Consider the following 17807-nt stretch of genomic DNA (forward strand, 5'->3'; position numbering starts at 1 on the left):
GACTCACAAGTTAAACAAACTTCTGTACAGTCGCTTCTTAAGCATGTCGAACATGACCATGTTGTTGATGAGCTGCTCCAGATTGTTGCGGTAGGGCGACATGTTGCCCGTCGCCTGGAAACTCTGCTTGGCGCGTTGCAGACGTTTTTTTATTTTGGTCACATTGTGCAGTTCGCTAACAGAGTGCTCCGAATGGCTGGAAAGCATGGGCGAGAGCAGTGCAGCAATATCAAAGCTTAGCTGGAACTTTAACCCAACGTGCGGCACTGCCTCGCATCCAAGCAGCATTGTGTGGGAAGCATCTCGGGAGCGGGCGAGCGCTTGTTTCGGAAATGACGCCCGACCTGGGCGATTGCCCTGTGACGACTGAAACAAAACACAAAATTAATTACATTAATATATATATATATATATATATATACAGAAAGTAGCGCAGCCAGACTCACCAGTAATTTTGGCAGTTGCTCCGGCAGACTAAAATCACATTTTGGCTGCAGCACAAAATGCGCTCCCAGGCGTTGTGGTGTATATTGATAACCTTGGGGAGTTCGTTGAAAGCACGGATGAAGCTCTAATAGTTTCAGGCGCTTTTTAATTGTTGCCGTCAACGGGTATGTGTGCACCTTGGGCAAAACTGAGTTTAACATGATTTCGCACAGTTCCATTGATGAATATTCGTTGAATGCTTCGTTAGTGTGATGAAAGTCCGCGTATACGGCGGGATCCTGTATAAATAGCAAACGGGCTGAAGTTGTTGCATATTCAATTAGAGCCTTGTGCAATGGCGACTGCGAATTGTGCACCGGTGTTGATGTGCCGCCAGCTCCAAAGTGTCTTTCAAAATCATGAACATAACTCGTTGTGTTCATTTTGGGTTAAGAATGTGCAGTTGCCCGAAATTGCAAAAACGAATTCGATTTGAAAACTTATGTACACACTTATCGATAGCACTAGCACATGTTCGATTATTTGGCATTTGCCTATCGAATACATTTTGAAATGTTTATTTTTGTATTTGCCGTGTGCGGTCACACTGCCGTATTGAAAAAAATGGACGAAGAGCTGAAAACAATAAACAACGATTTAAACGATGCTCTGTCCAAATTACTTAAAAGCGCTCCGAAATGCACGGAAAGCGCATTGCAGCAGCGCAAACGGAAAATTGCCACGCTAATCCGACTGCATGTGCGGCACCTGCAGCAGACGGTGATCGTGAGCCGCAGGCGTCAACAGCAACGCACCAGACGGCGCCTTAAACAGTTGCGCTCCCTTTTCATGCAGCAAATGATCGAGCTGCAATCCAGTTATCTGCAAATGTTCGTCATGCTCCGGATGAAGCACGCCCAGTTGCAGCACGACGAGGAAATGGAGACAGTCAGGGACAACATCAACACTGCCGCTTCCGATTCCAACCTGGCAACGGAAACAGTTGGCCAAACGCTATTTTGGGAGCACACAATACCCCAATACAGCGATGAGCAGTTTCTGGATAGCCTCCATGTGACCCGCAGCACATTTAAGTCGCTCTGCAACCAATTGTCATCCGCCCTGCACTCGGTGCCAGATCTAACATCTACTGTGGGTGTCATTTTGCCGGACAAATGCGTGGGCTTGGCCCTCTACTTTCTGGCTAGTGGCGAGCGTATTTCCATTATTTCGGAACAGTTTGCAATCCCACGCATACACACCATCAAATGCCTGAAAGTGTTCTGCAATGCCGTCATGGCCAGCTTGGGTAAGGCGTTGCGCCGGCTGCCGCAGAGCGAGGCGGACTGTGCGAATGTGGTTGCCGGTTTCAAGCGGGAATGCAACATGCCCGCGGCGCTCGTTGGTGTCCTGGGCGTTTGTTGCATTCCTCTCCGCTGCCCGAGAAAGCAATATGCTGGGATTTCTACGCTGCGCATGGAATTCCTTTTGGATGATCGCATGCTCTTCCGTGAGCTGCGCCTGGGCAACGCCCATGGCACCAAGGCGCCGCTGCCACCCATGTTCGCGGAGGCACCAAACTTACTCAAACAGCTGCCTCCGCGCTGCATCAACAACCGTTTGGTGCCCGCCTTCGTGCTGGCGCCCGCTAATCAAAACTATCCGCTGCGTCCATGGCTGCTGCAGCGCTATTCGGATCCGGTGGCGCCGCACGAATACGACTTCAACGAGGTGGCCGACCATCTGCAGGAGCTGAGCGACTGCGCCATGCATCGATTAATGTCACGCTGGCGCTTCCTCAGCCAGCCACTAGACATTAGCTTCCAGACCGCATCCTGCATTATTTCAGCGGCCACTGTTCTACACAATCTGCTTGAGGAACTCAGCGAGCCCCATATGCTGGAGTGGGGCAACACGGTGGACGTATCCAGGTTCAGGTCAGCGCCAATCGATCCAAGGGCGGACGCCAGCGCGGATGTTAAGCAAGCCTTAGAAGTACGCGATTTTCTAGCGCGTACCATCAGCTCCACGGAAATATGAATACGACTGGCTACATATGTTAAGACTATATTGTATATATGGTAATGGTTAAGGTTCTACTTACTAAGGGGTGCCAGACGCAGAATAAATGATCTAATTTAAAAGCTAAATTGTTTTCTGTAAACTATAAAACTGATCTTTCATTACTGAATTGACAATCGACAACTTCGCAGCTATAGTCAAGTTTTTTATATAGAAGTTATATAAATCATTAAGATGGATTTAAACCTTAAATTTTGATTAATAGTTCGTTCAGATGTTTTGTATTGGAACTCAGCTCTGAATTGATTTATATCATAGAACAATTCAGCCATTAAAAATGAAACAAATGAACAAACTAATTTTAAAATGTTTGTGTAACTGGCATAAAGTATCACTATTAAAATGGACAAATTGATTGTCATAAGCAATCCCGTTACGTACATTGATCAAATGTAAATTTTATTTATATAAAATATTAGTTTGCAGCAGAGCACAATATAATTTAGTACAGACGCTGGGGTGGGCCCATCGATGACTTGATGTGCAGGGAGCGAACGTTCTGCCAGTTCTTCTTCAGCAGCGAGACCAAGAAATTGATCGACAAGCTGACGTTTTGGGAGAGCTCGTCTTGCTTCATGCCGACGTGTCCAACGGCAACGGACAGACACAGAACCTTCTTCATCTGGAACTTAATGGTGGACTTGACCTCCTCGATTTTGCCCATCATCGACTCCTGGTGCGACAGAAGACCAGGGAACTTGCCAGCCTTGTTCAGACCGGGGCCCAACAGACGTGGAATTTGCTTGATCAGCGATTCGGAGGCCAGGAAGGCGTCATAGGACTTGGCCAGTTTCTTAACCAGCTTCTTGTTCTTGTTCAGCTTCTTGAGAGCCTCAGCATCCATGAACTCAACGCCATTAGCCTTGGCCTCGTCGCAATGCTGCTGATCGCCCAGAATGCACACCTTCATCTTTGGACGTGGGATGTGTTTCAACCTGCACGATAAATACATAAATAAAATGTTTAGCAGGAAGAATGGAAACAAATTTGAGCTGGAAAGGAAAACGATGGAATTTTCGGAAAACTTACACAGCTCGCAGAGGAGCAGGCATTTGTAATTATGTCTTAACTAAGGGGTTCGGCACCATTGCTGGTGCCTACTCAATTTGATTTTAAGACCCTGAGTGCAGGTCCGCCGTAATGTGCGTGAACACATATACGACTGCCTAACGCTGAAGCCAATTCCCAGTGGGAATCATATGGTTCGCAGCGCAGGTATTTTAGCCAACGTACTTAACAGTGCCGGAGAAACGCTTGTCCTTTTGGGGATCATAATTTTTCAGGCCAATTTGGAGTTCCACCGTTTCCAGGAAGCCGCGCTTCTTAGTTAGCGAATGCTCCAGAATACCACTGACGCCCTCAAGGAGCGTGTCACGAGACACTTTCGACCTGTAATTGGAAATGAGGTTTATTATTTCTCTGTCCTACGAAATAGAAGTGAAAATAATGTTTAAGAATTGCGCAAATGGTTGCAACTTGCATAAGTAGTCACATATTTAGCACAAAATTTAAGTTTAATATTGCAATCATTTCCAAACTGATGTGGTCATTGATATTGGTCCAAAAAGTTGGTTTCTGATTGCCAAATACGATAAATATAATGTTAGACGTATAACGCGGCATAAGATATAGACATATACTGCATTATTTTCATTAAAATATTCAAGTTGCATTTCATTTGCAAGATTTTTCTGTCCACTCATGTGGTCCATATTATTTTGGATATAAAGCTGGTTTCTAATGGCCACATTCAATAAATACCGTGCAGAACATATAAAGTGGCATAAAATATATCATTATGCTTCTTTATTTCCTTTAAATTATTCACGATGCATTTAATTTTTAAAGATTTTTCAATAAATTCACTTACGCCATGTCTACACCTTGCGATGTGCGTTTCACGAAAGAAAGAGGCGAGTCCCAGCGATAATACTCTTAGATATCGATAAATTTTTAACAGAGTTGCTGCGATATTTATTGAAACAGTTGCTCATGGGTATATCGCTAGCAACAGGGTGGCAGCGCTAAGCTTTGCATGTACCACTAGCAACACGGTGGCAACGCCTAACTTTGCATATGTAATTAAAATCCATAAACAAGTTTTTAACTAAACGCAGCTGTTTTCTTTAAGTTTGAACAATTTGAAAGTCTTGTAGCTTTTATGTGCACATTAGTTAATTTAAACGGTAGGTGTCTCAGTCATAAACTATAAACAAAATACATTCTGATACTTACATACATACATATTTTTGCAGCTAACGCTCCAACTGGCAAAACAAAGAGCTTTCGCAGAGCAATGAAAGAGTGTGGTACCTGACTCGAGCGAGAGTGCAAGAGAGCAAACGTTTCGTCGTCAAACAAAACAATTGCTTTCACTATCTCCACGCTCGCATTCGCGTTGGGCCTGCGTTGCGTTTTAAAATAAAACTTCTGTCGGTGTGTGCCACTGTGATTGTGCCAGTGAGTGATGTTCCATCGCTGCAATATACGAATTATATAATTTATCCAAAATTGCACTAATTGATTTTCAACAGCTGCAAAGAACCGGCAATTTCCAATCTCCAGATAGCAGCGACTCCAGCCTTTGGATATGGCGCGTTTAATTGAGAGCAATGTAAGTTACGAAACAAGCTGTGCAGCGCAGCTTTTGCATAATTTTTGGTACCCCCGTTTTGATATACCCGCATTCTCATCACACACGCATATCACATTTAGCTAGGCTATTTCATAATTCTTAAAAATATACATTTGTATGTACACATATATGTGCTTGCCATTTGGCATCTCCCACAAAAGAATGCAAAGAAATATGCGGATATACTACAAAGGTATTTATAACGACAATCATACATTCCTTGCCCGTCGCTATTAAAATTGAATTGGGCAACAATAACAAGTTCATCATTGTTAAATGACGTCATGCTTTTAATGTTGATTTATATTCAATATGTTTTTTGGTCAGGAAGATTAAATTGATTAAATTTGTGTCACGCAGCTGCCCCAAGACCAGCTCAGCGCAAGGAATTAATTGCGTCACTGTGACTGACAAATATCATGTCCTACTCGTCCTACTCTTTGGTAGCAGAATTGAAAACATGAAAATTAGCTGCATCATTTCAACTTAAATACGCAAGTTAAATAACTTTTTCGAGAAAATAACAGTTTTTAGTATGAATGAAAAATATCAATATAGCTCATCTCTAGTTTCTACAATGCATAAAGGTTAATATTTATGTATGTGCGCTATGGTCGGCACATTTACTTACAGACATGTCAGCTGTTCATCCAGCACAACTGCTTTTGTACAACTCTCTTTGACAGCAGCTCTCTTTAAACATTTACCCTGCTCCTCTCACATTAAATTTTACTGTCATGCTCTCTCGGCAACCTGAACTTTTTGCTTATCATCGTTAGAAAATGTTTACTAGTGTACGCTCTACAAAGTGCGTAGCATGTATGCTCGAACACTCATGCACATAAATTTAAATTAAATTTAAAATATTAAAAGTCTTCTCCTTAAATATATAGTAGCAAAAGCTTGATAACAGTTAATTCGCAAGCATACTTACTAACTACATCATTGCAAATTAGGTTATAGAATAAACTACTAAAATGTCTGTCTATGTTTAGCTTGACCGTTTACTTCTAACACGCACTGTCCACATACGCGTGCTGACTCGGCACCGAGCCCTCGTGTTGACTCCACCGCTTCGACTTCATTTCAATTGGAAATTGTGCGCGGCGTGTGGCGGTTGATCAAACGTTAGCTATTTCTAATTGTCGGTCAAGTTGAATATTTGAATAATTTAAATTGGAATTCATAATATAAAGCAAGCAATATTCATCAAGTGTGTGAAAATGACAGATTTCGATGTAAGTCTAATAAATATAATTCGAGAGAAAATGAACGCAAGAGCTGCCGCGCACTGACCGCTCTCTTCCGTTCCCTGCTTAAGGCACAGCGGGCGCTCTCTGTTTATCTGTGCGTGACGTCATAGATAATTATACATACATATGCGCACATATCACCCGAAGCGCATTGGATGTCTGCCTGTGCAATATGAAATGTTGCCTCAAGTGGACTACGTTTTCAAGGTCACGGCCAAAACGTTATGGGTGTCAGTTGGTTGTTTCGCAAATGAAAATAACCTCAATAAAGTTTGGCTTTAAAGAGAAGCCCTCTCTTTTGTGGCTTCATAGCGAGGGCTTAAAGTTCACTAAAGCCACAGAGAGATAACAGGCTCAGATTTCATATTGGCCAACACAAATTGGGGCTAATACATGGGGTAATCGGGTATAGTAAGAAAGCATTGAAAATTATATGAAACGATGTCAATCGACTATTTGAACTTTAATCAGCAAAGGCATCTGTCGGGCAAAATAAATTAATGGAAAATCACGTAATGCCACGAAAGGTCCAAAAAAAAATCTTTTTAAATATAAATAAATTTGCGTCATTTTGATAAGATAAACAAATCATTTTGCCCGATCCATTCGATTGTGATAATCGATTTATATGTTGGTCCTACATAACTCTGTCCTAATCTTAATCTCAAATAACAGTTGTCTTTGGGTTTTTCTCTACTTACAGTTCGTTCCGATTGCCGTGGGCGTCGTAGCCGTCGTTGCCGGCGCCTTGATTCTCCACTATTTCATCAACAAGAAGTCAACGAAGCCGCGCCGCGAGCCGAACCGAACCGCTCGGCTGCGCACACTTGTGGATCCCAACGATAAGTATCAGCTGCCGTTGATCGAGAAGGAGGTGCTCAGCCATGATACACGACGTTTCCGCTTTGGACTGCCCTCCAAGCAGCATATACTCGGCCTGCCCGTGGGCCAGCACATTCATCTGATTGCAACGATTGACAACGAGCTTGTCATACGGCCGTACACGCCCATCTCGTCTGACGAGGATGTGGGCTATGTGGACTTGGTTGTGAAGGTGTACTTTAAGGACACGCATCCCAAATTCCCAGCGGGCGGCAAAATGACGCAGCATTTGGAACAGATGGAGCTGGGTGAAAAGATATCGTTCCGCGGACCATCGGGTCGACTGCAATACCTGGGCAACGGCACCTTCTCCATTAAGAAACTGCGCAAAGATCCACCCAAACATGTGACCGCCAAGCATGTCAACATGATAGCCGGCGGCACTGGCATCACGCCCATGCTGCAGCTGGTGCGCGAAGTGCTCAAGCGCAGTGACAAGGACAAGACCAAGCTGGCGCTGCTGTTCGCCAACCAGGTGAGTTCATAGCAAGGCTTTTCATCTCACTTTCTAAAGTCACAACTTTTGTTTTGCAGAGTGAAAAGGATATTTTGCTGCGTGACGAGCTAGATGAACTGGCCAAGAAGCATCCCGATCAGTTTAAGGTCTGGTACACCGTGGACAAGGCGGCCGAAGGTGAGCTGCGGCTTCCAATGTTCCGCATAAATAATTCCATCGAATCAAAATCATATTCACATATAGATATAGATTACTACAGAACATCCAACAGACTTTTACTTTCACTTTTAGAGAGCACTTTAAAGTTTATTAAGATTATCTCAATTCTAGAAAGAAAGAAAAAACATGCAATTAATATGAAATTTAGATTTATGATTGAGAAAACGTTAGCTTGTAAAACTAAATTGTATAGAAGAAGAAAAATTAAGAAACGAACTTTCAATCATTTGTAAAAGGAGAATTCAATTATAATTTAACAAATTAACCTAGTTTCTTTTATATACTCACCCTTGATCAAAGATATGCATGTCACAGTACAATCAGAATTCATTCACATAATCATTTCATCGATTCAGTGTAGCAATCTTAGTGCTAATGCTAAAAGCCATCTATTATGTTGAGAACTTTTGTGTTTGCTCCTCGCCACATGCTGCCCTCCAACGGATGCCCCGCACGGCGCACGCACGCTACATAGCCTGGTTGTACAATACCGGGCACATCAACGATGAGATGATGGGCGAGCAGCTTTATCCGCCCGATCCAGAGACGCTGTGTCTGCTTTGCGGACCACCGCCCATGGTCAACTATACCTGTATACCGGGCCTCGAGCGACTGGGTCACCATTCCGAGCAGCGTTTTAGCTATTAAGTGTCTCACAGCTAGCATCCGTATAATTTAATCGCGAATTTTGATTTCATATCACAATGCAGGGAAAAGGTTGCCGTCGAAACGCAGTTGTAAATGAGTTCTCAAGTTCATTCATATCTAATTTATCTGTTTGTCTATTTCCTCACAGGCTGGGCGTACAGTGTTGGATTTATCAATGATGAAATGATTGGAGCTCATCTGCTGCCGGCCAACGATGAGACGATTGTCCTTCTCTGCGGCCCGCCGCCCATGATTAACTTTGCCTGCAATCCAGCGTTAGACAAGCTTGGCTATCATCCGGACACACGTTTTGCATATTAGGAGCGATCACCGATCTATATAGGCGCCATAACTCCACATTTGGCAACTCACAATCATTGGAGACAAAAGTTGCATTTTTGTTTGTCTATTGCTCTACGCTCAAGAGTTGCATTTGGAATTGACCCAAGAACTAACTATATAATACTGAGTAGCCTCTGCAGTTATATTTCTGCATGTGTGAGGGTGTCCGGCTTCATGGGAATGTGGTTCAAATCGAACAGATGCAACAACTCAATACTACACTTTGTTTTTCATTTTTTCAATAAACAATTGTTATATACATAGAAGGCAAAAACACTTTCAATTTTGTTATCGGATTTACATAAACAATTTGTTGTCGTTGAACTCTGATTTGCAATAATTATTCGTTTCAATCGAATCGTTAATTCGTTTGCAATCATTCACTTTCATTCAGCACGAGTATGTTAATTTGGGCCATTTCTTATACATTCACGAAGTATTGTGTAAAACGTGAACTTGTTTAATTCAAAGAGGCCGTAAACCTGGTAATACAAATTTATATAGATGGACACTTCCAGGAAAACCTTACATTAATACAGATAATCTATAATCTTTATATATATGAGAGATTAAATAAATGACCAAACCGAACCGCACGACTGCGCACACAGATTTAAGTCCCGATTCTCGATATTTGTCCGAATGACTTCTGCACTTGGACAACTCATCTACCGAGGACTGCATCGAAATACTATATATCTAGGTTTAATTTATGCAACATTTATGAATATTATTTTCAAACAGTTGAAAATGCTGTTATTAATGGATTTATGTTCAGATTTGTCTTTTTTATGGTTTGCCATTTAATTTTATTGATGGTTTGCAATATTTGACAATAGTTGTATTATATGTAAAAAAAAAAGTCCAGAAGGGAATTACATATAAGGTTTGCTGTCCTATGACATTGATTTCTAATAAAAACACAGTTGAACTAAACGTGTAGTAAGCGTCATTATATGTAAATGTTTATGATAATATAAAAACTATAAGTTAGAGAGCGAAATGTTATTAATATTTCATGAAAACTGATATATTTCTCATATTTGTTGCGGGGTTCACAGAACATTTATAGCCTATTTAGTTAGCATATATGTAGCATAAATATTTTATGGTCTTTAGCTTCGGCCGATTATTAGTATGCATATTTGAAAGACATTGTTTACATACATATCTGGTTATATAAATACGTTAGAAATAATAAAAAATACGACATCGAACAAATAATGAAATCAATAACTTAAAATGTATAAGTAAGTAGCCTAAGATTGTTGGTTACGGGTTTTCAATTCGATTTATCTTGTGATATGATTTGCTGCTGCGCACGCTTTGCGTGACAAGCTCTCGCCGGGGATCTGGACTTGAACTTGGATCGTATAATCGATCGCACTTGTTCCTCGTGCTAGCTCATCTTCTTTGTGGTAGCTCATCTCATATATGGCCAGTTAGCATATACAATTGTCCAGTAGCTTGCCAAGTGTACGAATTGTGTAGGTGTGGGTGTGGCAGTGCACGTTTTATTCAGCGTGCGCGTTTGCAGCATGGCAGTAAAACCTTAATGCAGTCGTACTTACACTTACAACGAATAAAACTACTAGAGGGTGTACATTGGAAAATGCTAAACTACAATACAATTTGATCATGGCTGATGCTGATGTAAAAACACTTAAAACTTATAAAACAAATTGACTTTAGGTTTCATATTGATGCCTGGCTGCTGCTCTGTCTGGCACTGGCTGGCCGCTTTATAATCCTGTACAATAATATCGATTTCCGATTCGCTCAGTTCAATGGGCTCAATTGTGGCCACTTTCTTGAATCTAAAAACAAAAGGAAACATACCATATTTAGGCGCATAACACATCTAATATATTGCACAACTTACTTGTCCCTATTGTACTTTTCCCTTATAGCCTGCGTGCTTAGCTCTCTGGCTGACTTGTGCGTCTTGCACAGCAGCACGACTACATGCTTCAATTGTTCCAATGTGTACGTGGTAATCTCCTCCAGCTGCGCCGTCCACATTGGCATACCAAGAATGTGACGGGCAAATGCAAGCGAAGCAGCCGACATGAGCGAGGGCAAATATTGCATATAAGATTCTCCCTCCAATAGTGACAGCTCACAAATGTACTGCAAATCGTAAATAAATTAGGTATTGCTCAAATCAATTAACTGGTCAGCACGCAAAGATCACCTACCAATGTCATGTACTTCAGCTTCTCGGGCATATCGCACAGCACGGCGTAGGTGTTGATGAAAACGTAGGGTGTTGGTGTGCACAAATTGAAGGATAGAATTTTAAGAAACACATTCTCCATGCGCAACACTTGGGCCTTTGTATAGCTGTCGTCAGTGAGAAAGACAAACTCTCCAACATCTGGTGGGTAGATCTCCTCATATTTGCTGTGTGCAAAAACAAAAAGCATAAATGAAGCTTGCCTCTAAACAACTGGAAGTCTATTTTGAAATGGGTTACTTACGAGGCAATGTACATGGCTGCCGTGCCAACCAATTGTAGCTTGGAGCGCTTCACCGACATCTGGCTGAGGAAGCGATCCAAATATGAGACTGATAAGTACAGAGTCTCCGTGTCCAGTTTGTATTCCTCGGCGACTTCGACCAGCCAATCAACCAGAATGGTGCGCATCGAGTGATTGATGTCAGTTTGGCGACGCATGTATTGCGCTTTTGGGCGATGCTTTTTCTGCCAATGAATATAAGAGGAATGGTTAACAAACGGGTCAATTTCATGTATTGCTTATATTATAAATTTAGTTAAGTTGAATTTGTAATAAGAAAACTACATTCCCTTCAAGCACATCCTAAATTTGCATCAAAATTGTAAGCATAAAGAATTTATGAAAATCGCATAGAAAGGCCCTACTTATGGGAAGAATTAACGAGTAATCAACAATTGTTCCCTCTCTCTTAATACTTATAATTCTCTTCATGTATTCAAGATGTTTGACAATGTTTGAAGAGGCACCAATGTGCGATAGAGTAATTGAGACCCACGTAGACGGTATCTCATAGTCCATAGCTCGCTGTCAGATCACAAAATACCTTTTCAAATTTACTCATTTAATTACATATTTATCTTAACACTTCTTTGAACTATTTGTCTTGACTTCTCCCTTCTCCTTCGCTATTCAAACAACTTGTATTCGGAGTTTGCTTTAACTTTTTGACTACACTTGGGACTTGAAAACTTAACTTGTTCACGGCGATCCTCAGCTATCATTTGTGCTCAATCGAATTTGCCAATTTTTATTTGTTTATTGGTTATTTTGCAGTACGTGAGCCACATATAAATTTTAGAGGTACGCCACTCCCATCCTACAAATCTTGGCCAAAAGAGGCAATACGAACACGATGTACATTAGGTGTTTATTTAATGGGCAGTTTAACGATTATTGGACACGCCAAGCGCCATCGCACATGATCAATACAGAAAACTGATGAAATGGGGGAAATGGAGAAAGAATTCCCAATTTTGTGTATACATTTCTGATAATTCCTAATTCCCATTGGTTTTCGGATAGTATAATACTTAAGGAGAAAGTCTAGAAAATAATAGCAAATATTCCATAAATATTTATTGTTGTGTCTTCCGAGTTGTTGTTGGGGTTGTTAGGCCGTAAACAAGCAAACAGGGAACCAAACAACAATCGACCCGGCAACCGAGCAAACAAACTCAAAGCTCAAATCCGGTTTGAATATCAGAACGTGAAATACTTTTACACTGAAACAAACGGATAACGTGCATATTTTCTAGATAAAAGTAAGTTTTAAGAGGACAAGATGACGCTTAAAATGCCATTGTGCACCAAGGAAGACCTCAGCGAGGCGGTCAAGCTGCAAAAGCGGGAGCAGTACGAGGACGAACGCAAGAAGCGCATCTTCAATGCCAGGCAGCGACTCTTTGGGGTGAGTACACTGTACCATGGCAGTCCCAATCGTCTGTCATCCATTTTGCGTTGCACAATCTGTAGCTCGATTTGGAGACGTTGGACCGCCAGATTTTGGAGAAAAAGAAGCGGAACAGTGAGCGGCTGGAATGTGATAAGCGCTATGAGGAGCAGGAGCAGCTGCAGAAGCGCCTGATCACGGCCAAAGAAAAGGAACTAGAAAAGGAGAAACGCATTGTGGACTCGGATCTCAACTATTACCGTTGCCGTTATCAGCGTCGGGATCAGCGTCGCGAGTTCGATCTCAACGATCCAAACTTTCTGAAAAAAGCAAAGCCGGCACGCATTGCCGACGACGACATATCGCTTGGCATATCGAGTGCACAAATCTTCTGCGGTGAAGATTTGCATAGGAGCGATCGCCAGGTAAGGCAGCGCGAGCAACAGCGCGCTTGGCTTGATCAGCAGGTTAAGGAGCGCAAGCAGGCGGAGGAGGCACGCCGCACGGCCGACAATGTGTACATGGAGAGCGTACAGTGCCGTGACAAGCATCTGGAGGAGATGGCCAAATCGGATCACCGCATGCGCCAGCAGATCATACACAAGGTGCGCCAGTTCAATATCAATCTGGCCAAGCAGAAGCAGGAGAACCGTATGCGCACCAAACGCGAGACATATGAGGACGACATGGCCGAGATCTACAATATGCTGTCCAGCGATATGCTGACCGAGAATCCGGATGTGGCTCAGTCGCGCAGCAACCCGAACAAAAAGATCGCCTTCATGTATCGCGGCATGACACCCGACGAGCTGCTAGACTTTCGCAAGGGCCAGGAGCAGCAGCTGACCGACACGCTTCAACGCAAAACCGAGGCTCAACTGATGGACAAACAGTGGGATCAGTATGCCATGAACATGGATCGTACCCTCATGCTCAAGCAGATCGAAATGGATCGCAAGCACAAGCAGCAGCTGGACGATCTGGTGCGCGCCAATGCCAAGCTCGCCACCGAACAGGATCAACAGCGCAAGGATGCCCTCGTCCAGCTCAGCAATGCGGTCAGCGATGAGTTCTACGATCAGTTCAACAAGACCTCACGTTAGTTAGCTCAAAGCCAATTCATCTTCAGTTCACTCAGTTCATCGTTTAACTGAGCTCTGTGTGGAATTGTTTCAGCAGCCCTTGAGCTCGGCTGCCGGCGCAGTTCCACACACGAGGTCAGCAGTAAACGAATTGCAGTCAAACCAAAAAAAAGTTAATAAAGATTAAATTAAAAGTTGAGCGTTTTGTTTGAAAGCAGGACCCTAATAGCAATGATTGTCAATATATTACAATTTACTGACAAGTTAGTTCCAATGGAAGTTAAATGATTAACTATTAAAATTTAAATGGAATAGGCAATTATACTAAGTTAGCCCTTAGACAGGGCCCATGCTTGGTAAATTAGGCTTCAAACACTGAGCAAAATATGGCAGCATAATATACCAACCAGTCAAATTCGTTTGGCATGCGCTTACAGCTCAAAAGGCACGTGAACACACTTGAAAAGAATGTAAATGGCGCTGAGGTAGAACCCCGGGTACTTTTTCACACAAGACGAAACCGGCGATGCAGGCAACTAAACAATAAAGGAAAGAAAGGCAGCGACGCGCAAAGACATCATTTCCACGAGGGTGCGGCTCTTTGGGTTCAGTTACTGACTGTGAGCACATTTGTCTGTCTGTGTTTGTGTGCATGTGTGTGGTTATGATAGCTAGTACACCCAGATCCCTAGGCGCTAAATGGAAAACTAACTTTGCTCAAGTGCGTGACAAGGCGCAACCTATCACTGAGATCGGGATAGAATGACTCGCAAGGAAATAAGTATCAAATCCCATATTTTTAATATATGTGCTTACATCTGTAACTAGTAGTCGCTCGAAAAGTATAGCTGTTTAAAGTTATAAACACATTTAAAAACTGCATTTAAAGTCTGTAAGTCGCTATTTAAGAACCCTTTTTCCTTGAATAGTTAATTAATTAAAAATATAGAAGATGAGAAGGGCACGGAAACATCGTGTCTACGAAACAAGCATGGTAAAAACATCCCACAAGTTAAACCCGGCGTAAATGTCATTTGTAAATTAGAAACTGCCCTGATATCAAACGCCTCTAATTTTCAAGGGACTCCTCTCTCCATTTAAATGTATTTATGCAATTGTATAACGAAGTATTGCACTTACCTCACACTCGCGGAAATTCTGCAAAATATCGCGCTGATACTGGACCACCTCGAAGAAGCGCTGGCGGTCGTTGCGCGGCAATATCGCATTTTCCGTGGCTGCAGCAGCATCAGCAGCATTCTTAAGATCAGCCATATCCTCGACATGGCTGCTGTCAGTTAGCTGGGCGCTGCTGATATTGCTGGCATCCACCATGGACCGGTCCACTGACATGGGCGATAGCACATCGGTGACGGACATGGGCGTGCCATCCAGATCATAGCCTTGCTGTATGGCGAACTCCTGGTGCACCAGGTCGCTAAAGCAGGATATGACGATTACAATTTAGACGGATTCTTGTGCTCAGACATCACTTACAGCTTCTGGGCGCCACTTTGTATATTCTCCTTATCGGCAACGTTGGCCTGCGGCTTGTTGGTCTGGGCTTGTACCTGTGTATCGACATTGTCCTCGTAAACGGAGAATGTCTTGAATTGCTCCACCACGGGCACAACGTTCGATTTCTTGGGGCCGCCATAAGCAATGTTTTCGTCCACCTTTAGCTTAGCAACTTCGCGGAAACCCTGCCAAATGTAAATACATATAAAAAACAAATGCAAAAGTAACGCAATTACAACATGGTCTCTCGGTGTGCGCATGCGTGTGTTAGAAGGGGAGGCCGCATAGCGAACGTTAGTTGCTGTCTCGCTTTATAATTTTTCCATGCTGGGAAAGATCCTGTTACGTGCGCTGCGCGCAGTCGTCGTTCGCTTTTGTTGTTTTTGTTTTACTGTGCGCGCCTTTTACTGGCTTCCCTGCCTGCATTTCTTTCTCCTTCTCTTTTACACACACATACAGACAAACACAAGCGCACTTTGTGCTTGTATGTGCGTCTAGGTGCTGTAATTGCATCTCAATGCACATCTCGTTTGCCTGTTTGCTTTAATAGCCCTTTCCATTTTCGCTTTATTCTGCTAGACTCTGCTCTCATATGCAAAATCGCGCGCAAGATTCACTCTTGCATTGTGCATTTCTAGGTTAGTTTTGCTGATTAGGCGCGCACTCACAACCCGGCAAAAAAAAATAATGCATGTGTATATATGTATATTCTTAATATAATATGTAAGAACTTATATAATTGTTAAATGCAACTTTTTAGGGCGCCTTTCGATTTGAACGAGTGCAAAGAGAGATAGCAACAAGGAGACACACATAGGCAGACAGACAGAAAAAAAACCACCACTATTCTGTGTAGTGATCGCACTACCACCACCAGCAAAGCTGAACGCGGCAGCTGCATAAGAGTGCTCAACAACAAACATACATAACAAAATTAGGATGGGAAATGTGATGGAACCTTACCACTTTGCCAGGGGGTGCGGGGTTGCCGCGCGGCACATTGCCATGGTTGTTGTTGGTATTCAGCACAACTAAATTGGCGCGCGGTGCCAGAGCCTTCTCCTTGCCACCAATTACAGCGAGTGGCTGCTTTGCAACAGCTCCCTTTTCCTTTAGATTCAGCATGCCGGGATTCTCCTTTTCACAGTTGTCACGATGTATTTGAAAACTTGCCATTTTATTGGTTCTGCTCGCCACAAAATAATAATTTAAATGCCTTTATTTGTATCCAAAGGCGCCGAGTGCTTTGCTTTACGCCTAGCTCTCTTCTTCGTCACTAAAAAATGGTGGCTTTATCTTCGCTTCTCTTTATTTTATGTACGCAAGTGTGTATGTAATTTCGTTTCTTTAGCTCAGCTGCTGCGTCGGCGGCTTCGAATCGTCGTCGTCGTTTGTTGAGTCGCTTGAGTTTCGGTTTTTACTCACACTAGCATAAACGCATATGTATGCGTTAGTACAAATGCTCAAAGTCGAACACATTTACACACAAGCAAAATTTATCATAAATATTTGAAGCACAAATTACATTCAACATTCACGACGCATACGATATATTATAATACAGTTGACTTTTAATTTTTACAACATTTTTGCTCCTTTGCGGCACTTGAATTTAATTTACATATAAAACTATGCCCATGCTAACACCAATCTCGATTTGCTTTGCTCGTTCGCTTGCACCGTATCTTAGATCCGTCACCGTGTGCGAGTCCCGAAATTATGCTTGACGCACGGCCAAAGAGCTATTGCTATTTGATTTTTTCCCGGTCAATTATAAGCGAGCTCGTTTATTCGTTCTATTTTTCGATACTTAACATTTTCTATCGATATAACCATGTTGCCGATATTTTTCGAGTCTTTTATAGCGCAACTAAATCGTGATTTCGAGGGCGGATATCCAAATATTGCTTATGGCACATCAGGAAATAATTGAATGAGTTTTAATGGTTTTCAATAAAATTATGCTACTAATTGTAAATTATATATTTTATATGCGATATAATATTCGGAGTAGCTTAAACATGATTCTGTTAATGCACTGTTATGCACACAAGAAGTGGCAGCACTGTATGTTAAGTATTGCCAGATCAGCAAGTAAATTTATATGTTTGAGAATTGAATTTAAATGCAAAAGTGTTCCCTTTTTTCTTACTTATACTTTTACCATTCAATAATGTTGCAATTATCTGGTCTATCCCGCATACCCTAATGATAAATAGGCAATAGCGTACATTAAATGTATATATTGTATTGTATATGTTGTATAAAGTAGATTATATTCCTTATATTATATTATAAAATTAGGCTTTAAAGTATAAATACAGAGTTGGGTTAAGTTTTGTTGTATTATCTGA

General features: G+C 42.1%; 6 protein-coding genes across 10 annotated transcripts; 3 read left to right on the top strand and 3 right to left on the bottom strand.

Annotated features, from left to right (window-relative positions):
- Positions 1 to 3: 3 nt before the first annotated feature.
- LOC135433612 (uncharacterized) lies at positions 4 to 869 on the bottom strand. The gene is made up of 2 exons (XM_064689766.1): positions 447 to 869; positions 4 to 366 (listed from the first exon to the last, which is right to left on the bottom strand). Exons 1-2 carry the CDS (start codon positions 867 to 869, stop codon positions 4 to 6), a joined length of 786 nt encoding a protein of 261 aa, XP_064545836.1.
- A 132-nt stretch (positions 870 to 1001) lies between these two features.
- LOC135433401 (uncharacterized) lies at positions 1002 to 2570 on the top strand. Its single transcript, XM_064689454.1, has one exon. The coding sequence runs from the start codon at positions 1051 to 1053 to the stop codon at positions 2464 to 2466; it is 1416 nt and encodes a 471-aa protein (XP_064545524.1). The 5' UTR covers positions 1002 to 1050; the 3' UTR covers positions 2467 to 2570.
- Positions 2571 to 2886: 316 nt separating this feature from the next.
- RpL10Ab (ribosomal protein L10Ab) lies at positions 2887 to 4524 on the bottom strand. 2 transcript variants are annotated; one of them, XM_064689880.1, is made up of 3 exons: positions 4379 to 4524; positions 3742 to 3897; positions 2887 to 3443 (listed from the first exon to the last, which is right to left on the bottom strand). In XM_064689880.1, the coding sequence occupies exons 1-3, from the start codon at positions 4381 to 4383 to the stop codon at positions 2951 to 2953; spliced, it is 654 nt and encodes a 217-aa protein (XP_064545950.1). In that variant the 5' UTR covers positions 4384 to 4524; the 3' UTR covers positions 2887 to 2950. The 2 variants fall into 2 exon arrangements, with proteins under 2 accessions (XP_064545950.1, XP_064545951.1); XM_064689881.1 differs by lacking the exons at positions 3742 to 3897; positions 4379 to 4524 and adding an exon at positions 3538 to 3664.
- A 43-nt stretch (positions 4525 to 4567) lies between these two features.
- LOC135433698 (NADH-cytochrome b5 reductase 3) lies at positions 4568 to 9218 on the top strand. Of its 4 annotated transcripts, none has more exons than XR_010437127.1 (6): positions 4568 to 4694; positions 4764 to 5122; positions 7100 to 7753; positions 7813 to 7912; positions 8430 to 8671; positions 8751 to 8895. XR_010437127.1 is itself a non-coding variant. In XM_064689878.1 (6 exons), the coding sequence occupies exons 3-6, from the start codon at positions 5099 to 5101 to the stop codon at positions 8921 to 8923; spliced, it is 951 nt and encodes a 316-aa protein (XP_064545948.1). In that variant the 5' UTR covers positions 4577 to 4694; positions 4764 to 4968; positions 5043 to 5098; the 3' UTR covers positions 8924 to 9218. The 4 variants fall into 4 exon arrangements, 2 of the variants coding, with proteins under 2 accessions (XP_064545948.1, XP_064545949.1); XM_064689878.1 differs by lacking the exon at positions 8430 to 8671 and having other exon boundaries at positions 4577 to 4694; positions 4764 to 4968; positions 5043 to 5122; positions 8751 to 9218; XR_010437128.1 differs by lacking the exons at positions 4568 to 4694; positions 4764 to 5122 and adding an exon at positions 6185 to 6381.
- A 1005-nt stretch (positions 9219 to 10223) lies between these two features.
- On the bottom strand, positions 10224 to 17209 carry CycA (cyclin A). The gene is made up of 7 exons (XM_064689876.1): positions 16417 to 17209; positions 15433 to 15638; positions 15076 to 15373; positions 11425 to 11648; positions 11143 to 11347; positions 10827 to 11074; positions 10224 to 10761 (listed from the first exon to the last, which is right to left on the bottom strand). The coding sequence occupies exons 1-7, from the start codon at positions 16627 to 16629 to the stop codon at positions 10608 to 10610; spliced, it is 1548 nt and encodes a 515-aa protein (XP_064545946.1). The 5' UTR covers positions 16630 to 17209; the 3' UTR covers positions 10224 to 10607.
- On the top strand, positions 12642 to 14134 carry LOC135433697 (RIB43A-like with coiled-coils protein 2). Its single transcript, XM_064689877.1, has 2 exons — positions 12642 to 12871; positions 12937 to 14134. Exons 1-2 carry the CDS (start codon positions 12746 to 12748, stop codon positions 13954 to 13956), a joined length of 1146 nt encoding a protein of 381 aa, XP_064545947.1. The 5' UTR covers positions 12642 to 12745; the 3' UTR covers positions 13957 to 14134.
- Positions 17210 to 17807: the final 598 nt, after the last annotated feature.

Source organism: Drosophila montana, unplaced genomic scaffold, assembly GCF_035044405.1.
Source record: "Drosophila montana isolate Dmon_TW-CO22-7 unplaced genomic scaffold, ASM3504440v1 contig_3218_1, whole genome shotgun sequence".
NCBI lineage: Eukaryota > Metazoa > Arthropoda > Insecta > Diptera > Drosophilidae > Drosophila > Drosophila montana.

Excerpts from the sequence above, each read along its gene's own strand:
- LOC135433697 (XM_064689877.1), top strand. The coding sequence starts at position 12,746 with ATGACGCTTAAAATGCCATTGTGCACCAAGGAAGACCTCAGCGAGGCG. Across the intron at positions 12,872-12,936 it reads CCAGGCAGCGACTCTTTGGG|CTCGATTTGGAGACGTTGGA; the intron begins GTGAGTACACTG and ends CACAATCTGTAG.
- LOC135433612 (XM_064689766.1), bottom strand. The coding sequence starts at position 869 with ATGAACACAACGAGTTATGTTCATGATTTTGAAAGACACTTTGGAGCT. Across the intron at positions 367-446 it reads AGCAACTGCCAAAATTACTG|TCGTCACAGGGCAATCGCCC; the intron begins GTGAGTCTGGCT and ends GTTTTGTTTCAG.
- LOC135433401 (XM_064689454.1), top strand. The coding sequence starts at position 1,051 with ATGGACGAAGAGCTGAAAACAATAAACAACGATTTAAACGATGCTCTG.
- LOC135433698 (XM_064689878.1), top strand. The coding sequence starts at position 5,099 with ATGGCGCGTTTAATTGAGAGCAAT. Across the intron at positions 5,123-7,099 it reads CGCGTTTAATTGAGAGCAAT|TTCGTTCCGATTGCCGTGGG; the intron begins GTAAGTTACGAA and ends CTCTACTTACAG. Across the intron at positions 7,754-7,812 it reads CGCTGCTGTTCGCCAACCAG|AGTGAAAAGGATATTTTGCT; the intron begins GTGAGTTCATAG and ends TTTGTTTTGCAG.
- RpL10Ab (XM_064689880.1), bottom strand. Across the intron at positions 3,444-3,741 it reads CGTTTCTCCGGCACTGTTAA|GTTGAAACACATCCCACGTC; the intron begins GTACGTTGGCTA and ends TTTATCGTGCAG.
- CycA (XM_064689876.1), bottom strand. The coding sequence starts at position 16,629 with ATGGCAAGTTTTCAAATACATCGTGACAACTGTGAAAAGGAGAATCCC. Across the intron at positions 15,639-16,416 it reads CCGCACCCCCTGGCAAAGTG|GGTTTCCGCGAAGTTGCTAA; the intron begins GTAAGGTTCCAT and ends TACATTTGGCAG. Across the intron at positions 11,075-11,142 it reads AGCTGAAGTACATGACATTG|TACATTTGTGAGCTGTCACT; the intron begins GTAGGTGATCTT and ends TACGATTTGCAG.